This window comes from Notolabrus celidotus, chromosome 5 (genome assembly GCF_009762535.1).
Source record: "Notolabrus celidotus isolate fNotCel1 chromosome 5, fNotCel1.pri, whole genome shotgun sequence".
NCBI lineage: Eukaryota > Metazoa > Chordata > Actinopteri > Labriformes > Labridae > Notolabrus > Notolabrus celidotus.
The window spans coordinates 3,046,244-3,059,616 of record NC_048276.1 but is presented as its reverse complement, the minus strand read 5'-3'; the positions used below and the strand labels follow the sequence as shown (position 1 = coordinate 3,059,616).

The following is a 13,373-nucleotide window of genomic DNA, read 5'->3' as shown; positions in this document are numbered from 1 at the left end:
ACATGGTGTTTATCCATCTTTTGAAATCAGTAAAGAAATAATTTGGAAATACTCATCATCTTCAATCACAAAGCCTTGACTACTATCTTCTTTCTTATCTGCTGACTTCCTCTTGAGAACTTCCTGTGACACATCCTCAGAGGAAGAAGAGACTGATGATTCAACAAAGCTATCACTGCCCATCTCTGTCATGTGTTTGCATTGACCTGCTTGTTTACTGGTTGTTGATTTGAGGATAACAGAACGGTGGGGGAATTTTATTTGGGGTTAGAGTTTTAGCAACCAAGCAGTTTTTCTTTTCTTTTACCGTAAAGACAAACTTCACATCCTCATGTAGTTTTCTAAAGAGGAAACATAAAAATACTTTCTTTTATCTGTTTACTCACTGAGGGAAAAGTAAACAAAGTCAACTTCATTCTGCGTGCTGAATAATCACACAGAGAAACATAACAGCACTTCTAACTTTTAAACTTCTAACATTACTCTCTAAAAGTAGAATGGGAGTTATCAGTTATCTACCAGTCAGGGTCTGGGAGGCAGACACCCTCTCTACTTTTAAGAGTAGGCTTCAAACTTTCCTTTTTGATAAAGCTTATAGTTAGAGCTGGATCAGGCTTGGACCAGCTCTTAGTTATGCTGCTATAGGCTTAGACTGACACACTGGGATCCTGTCTTTCCCTCTCTCTCCTCTCTCTGCCTGTCTCTTACTTTAACTCTTCCTGTCCCATTAAAGTTACTAACCATAGACCTTTCTGGAGTCCCTGAGCTCCCTTGTCTCGTAGTTTTCTCAACTACTGCTATCCGTCTCTCCACTATCATCTCTCTCTCTCTTCATCTCCCTCTATCCCTCTCTCCAACACGGTAGGTCTCAGCAGATGTGTGTCTAACATGAGTCTGGTCCTGCTGGAGGTTTCTGCCTGTTAAAGGAAGTTTGTCCTTGCCACTGTAACTTGCTAAAAGCTGCAAAGTGCTCTGCTCATGGTGGATTAAGATGAGATCAGACTGAGTCCTGTCTGTAAGATGGGACTGGATCTGATCCTGTCTTGATGTTGGGTCTTTGTAAATAATAGAACATAGAGTACGGTCTAGACCTGCTCTGTTTGGAAAGAGTCTGAGGATAACTTGATTGAGTATGATCAAGTACTTTGTGTGTGTGTGTGTTAACTATATATTACCTCTACCTGTAGCTGTCCCAGTCTCCGCTTGAGGTCTGTTGTATCTTCTCCGGAGCTCAGCTTCTTGTGAAAGTCCAGCTCAGCATCCAGCAATTCCTTCTGGGCCTGGTTATGAAATAAGAAAACATTTGGCTCACTTAAAACTGACGGGGTAAATAATCAGAGAAGTGATCTCCCTGAGTCAACAGTTCAGGGGAAAAGGAATGTAAACGCACATCAACCTTAGTCTTGGGCTGGTTGTGGTTGGCTTTGCCGCCGGGGACCATGGAGGCGGGGTTCATCTCGTTCTGCAGCTGTGCGATCTTCTCCGTCAGCTCCTTCAGGGTCTTCATGATGTTGGCTCTCTCTTCAGGTTTCATCCCTCTGTTCTTCTCCAGGCGGTTTATCAAGACCTGGAAAAAACAAGCATTGAGAGAAAAGAAGGGTGGAAAACGGGAGGAGTGGATTTAAGAATCAAAAGCAGCTTTAGAGATATAATAAGTGTTTTGAGGAGTGATTTAAAAGGGGTGACTTTTTCAACAAGTGAGTTCCTACTGGGGCACAGACTCACGCAGGAGTGAAAATTCACACGTGTGCACATGAATAGCATTATTCACCCTTTAGATCCCTGCTAGTTGTATTTAACGACCAGTCCTAATGCATTAAACGGGTGTTATATTCCAGGTTTTAGGAGACTTTGGACTTTAGGGATATTTTCAAAGTGATTCAAAATGACACAATTAGCTAACTTACCAAGCAAAGCTTAAAGAGGTGCAATATGATCATATCTTTAATACCAAGCCAGAAGCCGAGCTGCAGCTTTTACATTAGTCTGATCCACTGGAGACTTCAGAGAGAGTTGAAGTAGTCTATCCTTTGGAACTAAATGTGTAACAACATAAATAAATAGATGCGATGGGATTGAGTAATCACGCCGGTCTTACCTTCTGACACTCAATTTGCGTCTTCAGCATCTCCTGCTTCTTCTTCCTCATGTCCTGCTGGAGTTTTAAAGCCTCCTAATTGAACAAAAGCGATGAATAAAACACATTCAGTCAGTCGGACTGGAAAACACGCTGTTGGTGGTCATTTCTCAATGGTGACATACTAGTTTCTAGTGGGAGAAACAAATGTCTAATCCAAGTGTTTCTATTCTGGTCGCAGTCAAAATACGTGTTGAAAAATTAAGCGACATGCCTGTTTCTTCTTGAGGACTTCCTGTGCTTCTAGTGCTTTTCCCGTTTTCCCAAGGCTCTTCGATGATGACTTCAGGGCTGAGGAAGAGTAGGGGCCCTTCTGGGTGTTTGTCAGCGCAGCCGCCACCTAAGTGCAGAAGACAGAGAGAGAATGAGGCGTTTAGATAATCAGAGAGAGCTTGAATACAGCTGCAATGGACACGAGGAGCTCTCTCCCTATAAGCCCTGTTTCAGATAAATTCATCTTCTTCTTTCTTTTATATGGACTTTAAGACCGAGCAGTGTTTGGGTTTGTCTTTAACATCTAGTGATGATGTCCAAATCCTTCTTCTGAACTACAAAGCTCTTAATGGTCAGACACCTTTGCATCTTAAAGAGCTCATAGCGCCCTATTACCCCTCTAGAACACTACACTCCCAACATGCAGGCCTGCTCATTCAACCTAAAGTCACTAAAAGTAGTATGGGAGGTCGAGCCTTCAGTTATCAGGCCCCTCTCCTTTGGAATCATCTACAAGTCAGGGTCCAGGAGGCAGACACCCTCTCTACTTTTAAGAGCAGGCTTCAAACTTTCTTTTTTGATAAAGCTTATAGTTAGAGCTGGATCAGGCTTGGACCAGGTCTTAGTTATGCTGCTATAGGCTTAGACTGACACACTGGGATCCTGTCTTTTCCCTCTCTCTCCTCTCTCTCCCCCATTAAAGTTACTAACCATAGACCTTTCTGGAGTCCCTGAGCTCCCTTGTCTTGTAGGTTCCTCTGGCCTGCTGCTGTGGAAATGCCAGACTCCAGCTGCTACAACTACTACTATCAGTCTCACCACTATCATCTCTCTCTCTCTCTCTCTCTCTCTCTCTCTCTCTTCATCTCCCTCTATCCCTCTCTCCAACACGGTCTCAGCAGATGTGTGTCTAACATGAGTCTGGTCCTGCTGGAGGTTTCTGCCTGTTAAAGGAAGTTTGTCCTTGCCACTGTAACTTGCTAAATGCTGCAAAGTGCTCTGCTCATGGTGGATTAAGATGAGATCAGACTGAGTCCTGTCTGTAAGATGGGACTGGATCTGATCCTGTCTTGATGTTGGGTCTTGGCAACATCAGCATTTAGCTATCCCTATGTACAGGGCAACTGAGGTGATTTGTTTTGCACTTATTAACACATGTTGTATTTTTAAGCCTATTTAAATCATTGACCTCACAAAGCTCATACACTTTTACAGACTAACACCTACATTGATAGTGTCTATGTTTGGGTTGAAGCCGTCCGGCTTGGTCAGAACTGCGGCCGTCATCCCTGGCACCGCTGACAGGCGATGCTTCGGTAGAGTCTTGTTCAACACGTAGGCAGCAGGATTGTGCTGCTTGATTCCCTGCAGACAGAAGTCAGGGAGGAAGATATATTAATCTAACATATTGAAACATGGCAAGGGGAAGATGTAAAAGATGTACTTTCAGCTCTTCATACTGACCTTATGCATGTTGCTGTGCTGCGGCACCTGGCTGGGCACTAATCCAGCTGCCTGACTCCCTGAGCTCTGCTCCTGCTGCTGAGGCGCTGTGGCGTTGGTGCCCGGCTCACGGTGCCAATACACACGGATGAAGCGGTTGTTTAGGACAGCTTCAATGCTCGATATGGCCCGTCTGGCCTCTTCATTCTTTGTGTACTGAATCAACGCCGCCTCCGGGTCACCACCGAACACCACCTGAATGAAAGAGTGGACATAAAGGTCAGCTTTGTGCATAGCCATGAGTCTAAAAATGCAAAATTAGAACAACTCCTACTCGATTAAGCTTCAAAGTCCCAATTCCTCTTGAACTCCAAAAATTGCTGACATACCTGGATATTAACGATGGTTCCAAACTTGCAGAAGTGCTCATTCAGCTTGGTGATGTTGTTGAGCTCACGCGGGATCTTGCGCACCTCCAACTTGGTGTTCACATAGTGATACCTCTTCGGGAAGGTGCTCTTATGCTGGTTGTTAAAGCCCGGCCTGAAACAAGAAGAAGAATGTGGTGTTGTTTACCATAGCATGTGAGAGAGATGTAAATATTAAAAGCAGGAAAGCTGATAAACAGCCAGACGATTGACCCTGTATTTAAAAACAGGATAATAAGAGGACTTCCTGTTTCCTTTGTGGCGCTTCAATGTACTGGATGTGCAAACGTCTTAAAAGGCACTCTCCCTTTCAAACTTGAACATCTTCTTTTGGAGTAAAACTTTGCAAATGTGCGTGTCTTTGAGTCCTTACTTCTCCATCCAGGGTTTTTTAGCTGCAGGTCCCTCGGCTGTGCTGGGTCCCATGGTTCTCTTCCTGCAGTCCTGCTCTGTGTTGAAGCGGGACACGTTGCTTCCAGGAGTGCTTGGTGCAGCGGCAGGCTCTGTTTGGATCACTATGTTGGCAGCTTGAAGACCAGAAACAAAAAAAACAAAGATTTATTCTTCCACTTTATAAGAAGTGAATAATAATAACTGTATTCATAGCACCTTAAAAACAATGTTTACAAAGTGCAAAGTAAGCATGGCAGATTCAGGAGGATGACAAAATAAACCTTTAACAGACAGAGGAGTGCAGAAACTCTAACAATGAAGAAAAAAAAATGCAAAAATAAACACAAATTAAACAGATTAAAGTGATGAAGTAGCAATAAATCATTGTTATAGAGGTTTTTAAAAAAAAAGAAAATACACAAATGAATAAATGAAGATATTAAAAGGAAAATAAAAATGTTTTAAGAATATATAACATCAGATAAAATAGAAAAGGATAGATTCAGAACATTTAAATAATGAAATAAAATATTGTCAATTAAAAAAAGTCTAATTATTTAGTTACAATAAATCAATAAATATGAATGTAAGTAAATAAATTAGATAAGATGTTAAATAAATAATAAAACAATAAATAGTCAATAAATAAATTCTAATTATTTAGTTACAAAAATAAATGAATATATAAATAAATAAGTAAATAAATAAATAAATAAGATCTTCAAATAAATAAAACAATAAATAGTCAAATAAATGTTTTAAAATTATTTAGTTACAAAAAATGAATAAATTAGTAAGTAAGTAAGAAAATAAAGAAATAATTAAATACATAAATAAAGAAATAAAAAGCAGTTTCACATTTTTTTATTGAGCCAAAAATTCTGAAAGTATCCAAAGTTTTTAAAAAAATTTAGAGACATGGTTAGTTGAAAGAAGAGTGTGTGTTCTACCTCTGGAGCCTTGTCCTTCGTTGGACGTGAGGCCGATGAGGTTCGGGCGCTGCGTCTGCACCCGGGGAATGAACTGGCGGTACGCGTTCCGACCTGCTACAGTCAGGGCTGGAGATTCTGGATTGTATCCCTCTGGATCATAGTTATCTGATTTAAAAACAAAATAAAACACATACAAACATGAGCAATCACAGGCTGAGAGGGAGGATTCTGCATTTCTTAACATGAAGCAGTCATGCAAACAGGTTACCTAAAAACAAAAACAAAGAAAACAAAGAGATCCTCAGTTACACAGAGGGAGTTTGTGTCAGTCTGTGCTTTTTACATCAAGACAGCTTTTCAATGTGGGTTGAATTAAGGACAAAGTCTTGAGTTTGTAATCGACTGAAAATAGAACCACTCCGTCTGAAACTAACTTAGCTTTTACTGTAGAAACGTATAATTATTCATAAGCTGAATTAAGAAAGAAGCACTCAGCACAATGAGATGTAGCAGAGTTCATGTTAATTGCTCTTAGCTACTCTGTCTCTTCTCAGGTTAATGAACAGCGCTACCCTCTGGTGAACAGCTGGAACTGCAGTCTGAGGGAGTAAATCATGCACTTCAACATCACATGAATGAACTTAAAAACAGGACACACAGGGAATTTAAAAATCCACCAAAATCAAATAATTTAGACCTTAAAGTGAAACATTTACTATGAAAAGTCCTCTCTGCTTAAGTTTATAAACATAAGAGAAAATTCAGAGCAGAAAATAAAGAGATAAAGAGCCACAGCAATATCCCCTCCACAAACACACAGTCCCAATCTGAAGAGGAAAAGCATCGCTGCTTACATTCAGACTGGACATATTGGGGACGAAGAGACACAGATGAGGACGAGGAAGGAGGAGGAGGAGGAGGAGGTGGAGGAGGAGGAGGAGGAAGAGTAGGCGGCAGCCCCACCCCAGGTGGTCCGATAGGAGGAGAGGAAGTGATGGCCGATTGGTGGTTGGGGGTGTCAATCCCACTGGTAGCTATCAGTGGGGGTCCTGAGGGAGACACAAGCCCAAGCTAATGTCTCAGGTAGATTACAGGAATGACAGAGAGGCGGCGGTGTGAATTACAGAGCTCTGACTTTAAGCACGACACAGTGAAGCTGGAAGAAAGGATGTGTGAAATGCAAATCCTTCACCTTTGAAATAAAAACATGAGATTAAAGAAAGATCGGGTACAGTTACACCTCAGAGTTTTAACCACCAGCAGGTATGTTAAAAAGTATACTGCAGTGAAATGTTAAAAGCCTCATAACTCAAAAGTATGCATGAGAACATAATAAAGACATTAGTAAGGGTGTAGTGAGTGAGTTAGATCACATAATGGGATCATTTTCCTTTTAATATGTGTATGTTGAATTAGTCCAAACTGAAGTTTTGGACTTAAACCAACTGATCCACAGGGGAACTCGTACTCCCCATCTTTAAAGGGAAATAAAGATCACCCTCAGTCTGAGAAAAAAAAACCATAGAACTACCTCTGATATTATTTTAAGTCACTTAAAGCAGCCATGAGTGAGCATGTTTCAAATCCCACATGTGACAATCTGAGGATTTAAATACACTCCTCTCATGGTGGAACTGAAAAGCAGGAAGGTCCAGATAAAAAAGGTAGAGCAGGTTTTTCTTCCACTGGAGATTTGGCTGAGTGTGTAGTGTGAAGAAAGTTATACTAGATTATGTTACACTGTTCATACCTGTCTGAGGAGCTAAAAATAGATATTTCTGATCAGTCACATTAAAGAAGTTATAAAATAAAACACAACATGTATTAATGTTAAACAGAATATATATAAACTAGGCATAGGACCCGATTTTTTGAATGCTCGAATATACGTTCACTTATAAGAGTTGAAGAGTTAATCGTCGTTGTCCCCGGTGCCTGGTTGTAATACAGTATTCCCACCAGAAGGTGGCGACAGAGCGTCTTAAAGCTGTTTGCTAACCACATTACGTAACAGGAGAAGAAGAATGCTAACTGCATTAAATAGCAAAAGAAGAAGAAAACATTAGCGATAAACTCACACACCACGCTGCTGCGTCACAGAAACACCCACACTAAGGTCGAGACAGGCCGCTACTGGCAGCACCTCGACCCGGTGCTGATTAACGTGACTGCCACACAAACGGACCTTTAACAGGACGGTGTTTACGTTTACTGTCAACACCTGCAGCAAGTGTTGTGTGAGTCGCTGTTGTCTCTACTTAAGCTTTGAAACCCGCGGTCAGATTGACATGAAATCAGACGACATCGACCCCCGTGACTAGCTTCTTATTTACAGTTGAGGTCAAAATTATTAGCCCCCTTTGTGAAATCAGATCAAACCCTTGATTTCTCCATGAAAATGACCATTAAAAACAAGTGTTTATAGTTTATGTGTTTCCAACATAACAAAGTCAAAATGTTCACTATGTTTGATTTGGATATTTTATTGATGCAATGAATTGAAACAAGAAAAGATAAAAATGGCATGTCCAAAATGATTACCCCCTGGCCCTAAGTAGTCAATAGTGCTCCTTTTCTGAGCCACACCGGACAACAACCTCTTCAAGTGGTTCTTTACAAGGTTGGCACGTGTCTCTGGAGGGATTTTGGCCCATTTTTCCAATGCAAATTGTTCCAGCTGGTCCAAAATACATGGTTTCTGAGCATGGACGTTCAATTTTGAGCACCTGCCACAGATTCTTCACAGGATTTTGATCTGGGCTCTGTACGGGCCACTCCAGGACCTTGGTTTTGGTGTCCTTTAAGAACTGTTGGACCAATTTTGACGTAAGCTTTGGATCATTGTCTTGCTGGAAGACCCAGCGCCGACCAAAGCCTAGACTAAGAGCAGAGTTCTTCACATTATCCCTCAAAATGTCAACATAACTTTCTTTTTTCATGATGCCATGCACCCAGAACAAGATTTCCTGTGTCTGAGGCTGCAAAACAGCCCCACAGTAAGATGCTCCCTCCACCATGTTTAATTCTGAGGACCGTGTTCTGAGGGTTGAAGGACTCTCCCTTTCTTGGCCAAACATGAACAACATCCATATGCCCAAAAAGTTCCATCAGACCAAAGGATGGACTTCCAAAACTCATCTTTACCTTTCAAATGTTCACGGGTTAACCTCAGTCTGACTCTGATGTGCCGCTCTTTGAGTAAAGGGGTTCTTCTGGGACGGTAGTCCTGAAGCCCACTACGATGAAGATCCCTCACAACTGTGTTCCTTCAAACATCAACTCCAATGGAGGTCATATATCAAGTTTTATCAATGATTCAAACATTGGGCAGAATTTAAGGAAAATGTTCAAGAATTCCTGGGGGGCTAATCATTTTGACCTCAAGTGTATATCGGAATATATTGAGCAAAAAGTTTGATGCCGAATTGATGCCGGTGATTATTGAATATTGTTTTGGATTGAAATGCTCATCTCTTATATCAACTTTGAGTAACTTAAGTTTGCAAACCTATCAGTTAAGAGTCCTTTAGAGAGAAGGAGTGTCATGGTGCAAACAAGTGCTTTGGAGGAGAAAAAGTAGCATCATCATTTTTAAAAAATCACTTACCGCTCATGGGGAAGACGCCCGGCGGTGGTGGCTGGCCGTACGGTGGGATGGCAGGCATCCTGAGGGGAGGGGGTGGCTCAGTCATTGGGGGCATCGGCAGCCCGGCGGGGGGCATGACGGGTTGGGGCGGGAAGGGTATCATGTTGGGTAGGTTGACATCATCCACGATGAGCGGGTCGTTGCCGTGGTCGAATGGACAAAGGTCACCACGGACACAGAATCCTTTTTCTGAAGGAGGGGAGAGACGGAGGTTAAGAATCAGCATTAATGTGTTCACATCAGAACTTTAGATCCTGAAAATCTCAAGGTGAATGAATCCTGAATAAGACAATAAAGAGAATAAATAAACAAGACGATGAATCAGCTAAGTTTGAAACAGCTAAAGCCTACAGAGTATGTTTTTACCCAACAGTCTCATTATAAAACAGAGTCCCAGGTGGTTTGTTTCTGAACACTGTGACAGAAAGCCGTGTCCTTCAGGGACAGTGGGTGAGTTTGAACCCTGTTGTGTCTCTGGGGAGGAGAGGGACTGCTAAACAGTGGTCATTAGTGATGAGACTAAACGAGGCAATCAGTGACCCTCAGGGGACGGTGATGGGAGATTTTACACAACAGAGATGTCAATCTTTTCAAAGACTGTATCACTTTACACCTTCAAAATGTTAAAACAAAGAGTATATACTCGAAGAACATGGCACAAAAGTGAAGGAAAAGACACGTCAAGCCTAGAAAGTAAAGACAAAATTAGGGACCCACCGTCGTAGTCTCTGCACCGCTGTTTGAGTGAAGCGCCCTTGTTGCCGAACGGCTTGCCGACGCCGTCCTGCCTCTGGTTGCTGTAGTAGCCGGACCAGCTGTCTGTAGTGCTATCGGGCAGGTGAGCCGGCGTTGCCACAGGAACACCTGAGACTCCAGCTGACGAAGACGAAGAGAAAGGATGCGGAGGCGTGGGCAGAGGCAGGAGAGGCGATGGGTGCTGCTGCTGCTGCTGCTGCTGCTGCTGCTGCTGCTGCTGCTGCTGGGAGCTGGATGTGGTTGAGGAGTTGTAGCAGTCCGTGTCTTTCCGCTCCGACTCGAACTTTGACTTGAAGTCTGCAAAGACAGATCATTAAATGCATTATTGAAGAAAAGTACAGGAGAACAGAAATAAAGATCCTGTGTGCCTTTGGAGCTTCTCCCTCATCCTGTAAAACACTGAGATGTAAATGAACCTTGTGTGTAATAAGGCCAGTTCCAGCCCGGGTTGTTGAATCCCCACTGATAAGATTGCAAAGCTGTCCACATTTTCCCTATTGATGATAACTCCCTGCACCTCAGCCAATCATCCAACAATAAGATACAGAAGGCTACATCCAAAACTTCACTGCATCTCTTGCAGAACCTGTCTCCTCCAGAATCTCTGCATCACTAATGCTCCGTTCAGGAGCAGCAGCAACTTTTACACTCCTGGGTCTGGTCCCCTGTGCTGCTGCTGTTGTCATTGGTTGTGTGTGACAGGGTAAGGTTGGGAGGGAGGGTGGGTGATTTTTCTCACCTCTGCCTCCTCTGTGATCCCTGTCCCTGCTCTTTCCTCTGCTGCCGCTCCTGCTCCGGCTGCGGCTGCGGCTGTAGCTCCTCCCGCGGGGGCTCCCCCTGCGGCGCTCGTGACGCTCCCGCTCTCGGTGGGAGTCGCCGCCGCTTTTCCCGTGACGGTCGAAGTCGCGGCGCTTGCGCTCGTCTCTCCTCCTGTCGTCTCGGCTCCTGTGAGGAAAAATATAAAAATCTATCCGTTCTCTCCTTGTTTTATCTGCAGTAAGAAGCAGGGAAGACATTTATTTCCTTCTTTATCTTATTCAGATCGTTCAGCTTTCTTTGTATGATCAATAAGGATGTGCACATTCTGTCAATTTTAAGATGAAATGTTGTCACCCCTGTAAATAGACACCAGAATTACTCATCGATTAAACTACTTGTTCATAGTTTTTTCGTTGAAGGCCTGAGATGCCGGTCATATGTTATGTCTAAGCTGTAGCCCATCTTTACACCGGCTCCCTGAATGTTTTTGGATTGATTTTTAAGATTGTATTGATTCTTTTTTTAAAGCTCTCCATGGACTTCCTCCAAGCTACGTAGCAAACATTTTAATCATATAAATTTGATTTAATAATTTGATTTGTGAAGCACTTTTCAAAAATCAAGTTACAAAGTGCTTTACATGGGCAGCAAAATAAAACAGGCAATTAATAAAAACACACAAGTCAAAATAAAGAAATAAAACAGATTTTAAAAGACAAACAATTCCCCCAAAATAACTATTTCAAATATATTTCTAAAGACAATTCAAATAAAATAAAATAATATAAAATAAAATTCAGATAAAATCAGGAAAATCTGTGACATCCAAATGCAAAAATGAAACTAAAAGAGGGACAGAGCGTTTGCATTGAAAGGTCAAAAGCTCTGGTCCAATCTGCCTGAGGAGATCAGGTCTGCTGAGCCAGTGATCTCTTTTAAATTCCTTCTTAAAACAGACTTTTATTGCAGAGCCTTTCCTGATTTTCTTAACTTTATTTTACTTGATTTTTTTATTTTTATTTTAAGACGTATTTTTGGGCATTTTTTTTTCTTGGGCAAAGCTGAAGAGAGGCTGGAAACGTGGAGAGTAGAGACAGGGTAGACATGCAGTAAAATGGTTGAGGCTGGAATCGGACCTGCGACCTCTGCTACGAGGACTTTGGCCTCTGTATATGGGGTGCACGCATAGACTGTATAAAATATGGACGTAGTATCCGTGACGTCACCCATCTGTTCCTGAGAGCTGTTTTGAAGCAAATCTTCGGCGGCAGCCATATTGGTAATGCGGAACTCAACTAGGCAGAGTGTGACGTAGTGTGAGTCTCTTAGCCAATGGCTGTGTGTTCCCGACCGGGAGTCACGTCAGTCATGTCCTTATTTGGGCAAAACTCATAATCTTAATATCTTCTTAACCGTCATGTTAGAAAAAAATTCACCCCCCGTACAGTGTGTGCCATTAGAGAGATTAGCTTCATAGGGCCAAGCCGTTTTTTGAACCAGGCTGTAAACATGTTTATTAATGCTGCAAAGATCGTCTTTTTCCCATTCATATCTATGTGGTTTCCGGTGTTTCTGCGGCCAGCCTCAAACGGATTTTCGATGTATTGCAGTTTATATCACTTCCGCGTTGGCTTCATCGTTTGAGACCGGAGTTTGCCGCTTGGGTGCACGCTTAGACCGCTAGTCCAACAGCGCCCCCTAATTTACTTGATTTTAACTGTTTAAAAAAATATATATTTTAAAAGAATATTACTCCCTTACAGTTCTTTTGAGGGAACTTTATGTATTTTGTTTCTTGTGGGATTTTCTGACTTTCTTGTTTTATTTTGCTGCCCGTGTAAAGCACTTTGAAACCCGGCTTTTGAAAAGTGCTCTATAAATAAAATTATTATTATCATTATTTTTAGCGCAGCCGTGCAACTAGCTGCGGCTCCAGTAAATGCTACAATGCTCAACTATCTGGATGAAGACGAGCACAGTTGATAGATGGCATCTCGTAGTGCGGCGTGTTTTAGCAGTATTTATGTAGAAAATGGGGAGAAAGTTGTGTGTTTGATGTATCTGATGGATTCAGTCAGAGGCTTAACCAGCACATGGAAGAGGATGTTAACCTGCAGGCTGGATGTGCTAGCTCATTAAGCCACGTTTAATAAATTCTGCTCAGTTTTGACTGTTCCCTGAGTTTTAAAAAGTAGGAAATGAGTTCTGAATAATCCATCAAACCTCTTTCTGTCTGCTGCTACATAAAACAAATGTTACACTTCAACTACTTCAATGATAGTAAAACATCTTGTGTCCTATTTGTGATCAACCAGGTGTGTTATAGACAAAGGACAGATTACAGGCAGGACTCCTGAGATATAAACTAACCATGCAAACACATTGAAATGTTAACATCTCTACACAACTAGACACACAGATTGAGAATCAAGATCAGAATAGTATTTGTAAATGTCTGACTTTATCATGACGCTGATGTGGTCCGGGTTCCTGAAGCCGAGGCCGTACCTGGACTCGTTGAAGTCGGAGCGGTTTCTCAGAGGACTTCTCCTCCGCCTGTTTTCTCTCTCCTCCTCTGGAGATTCAGCCTAGAACAGAAGATACATGTAAATATAACTGTGTGATTATCTTTTAAAGAATCCATCTCCTTTAAAAGATGAAAACAG

The 13,373-nt window shown here is 42.1% G+C and overlaps 1 protein-coding gene across 9 annotated transcripts in view; it reads right to left on the bottom strand.

Moving 5' to 3' along the window:
• Positions 1-13,373, bottom strand: part of rbm27 (RNA binding motif protein 27) — a 29,806-nt gene that overhangs the window by 9,710 nt on the left and 6,723 nt on the right. For 2 of the 9 annotated variants that reach the window (XM_034684235.1, XM_034684236.1), the window contains exons 4-17: positions 13,168-13,295; positions 10,688-10,893; positions 9,910-10,245; positions 9,154-9,381; positions 6,401-6,595; positions 5,565-5,711; positions 4,595-4,748; positions 4,183-4,336; positions 3,815-4,048; positions 3,578-3,715; positions 2,352-2,477; positions 2,099-2,173; positions 1,391-1,567; positions 1,176-1,280 (exon numbers count right to left, since the gene is read on the bottom strand). In XM_034684235.1, coding sequence (XP_034540126.1) covers positions 1,176-1,280; positions 1,391-1,567; positions 2,099-2,173; positions 2,352-2,477; positions 3,578-3,715; positions 3,815-4,048; positions 4,183-4,336; positions 4,595-4,748; positions 5,565-5,711; positions 6,401-6,595; positions 9,154-9,381; positions 9,910-10,245; positions 10,688-10,893; positions 13,168-13,295 — 2,403 coding nt within the window. The remainder of the gene's footprint in view (positions 1-1,175; positions 1,281-1,390; positions 1,568-2,098; positions 2,174-2,351; positions 2,478-3,577; positions 3,716-3,814; positions 4,049-4,182; positions 4,337-4,594; positions 4,749-5,564; positions 5,712-6,400; positions 6,596-9,153; positions 9,382-9,909; positions 10,246-10,687; positions 10,894-13,167; positions 13,296-13,373) is intronic. The other 7 variants (XM_034684241.1, XM_034684242.1, XM_034684239.1 and 4 more) reach the window with 6 other exon arrangements.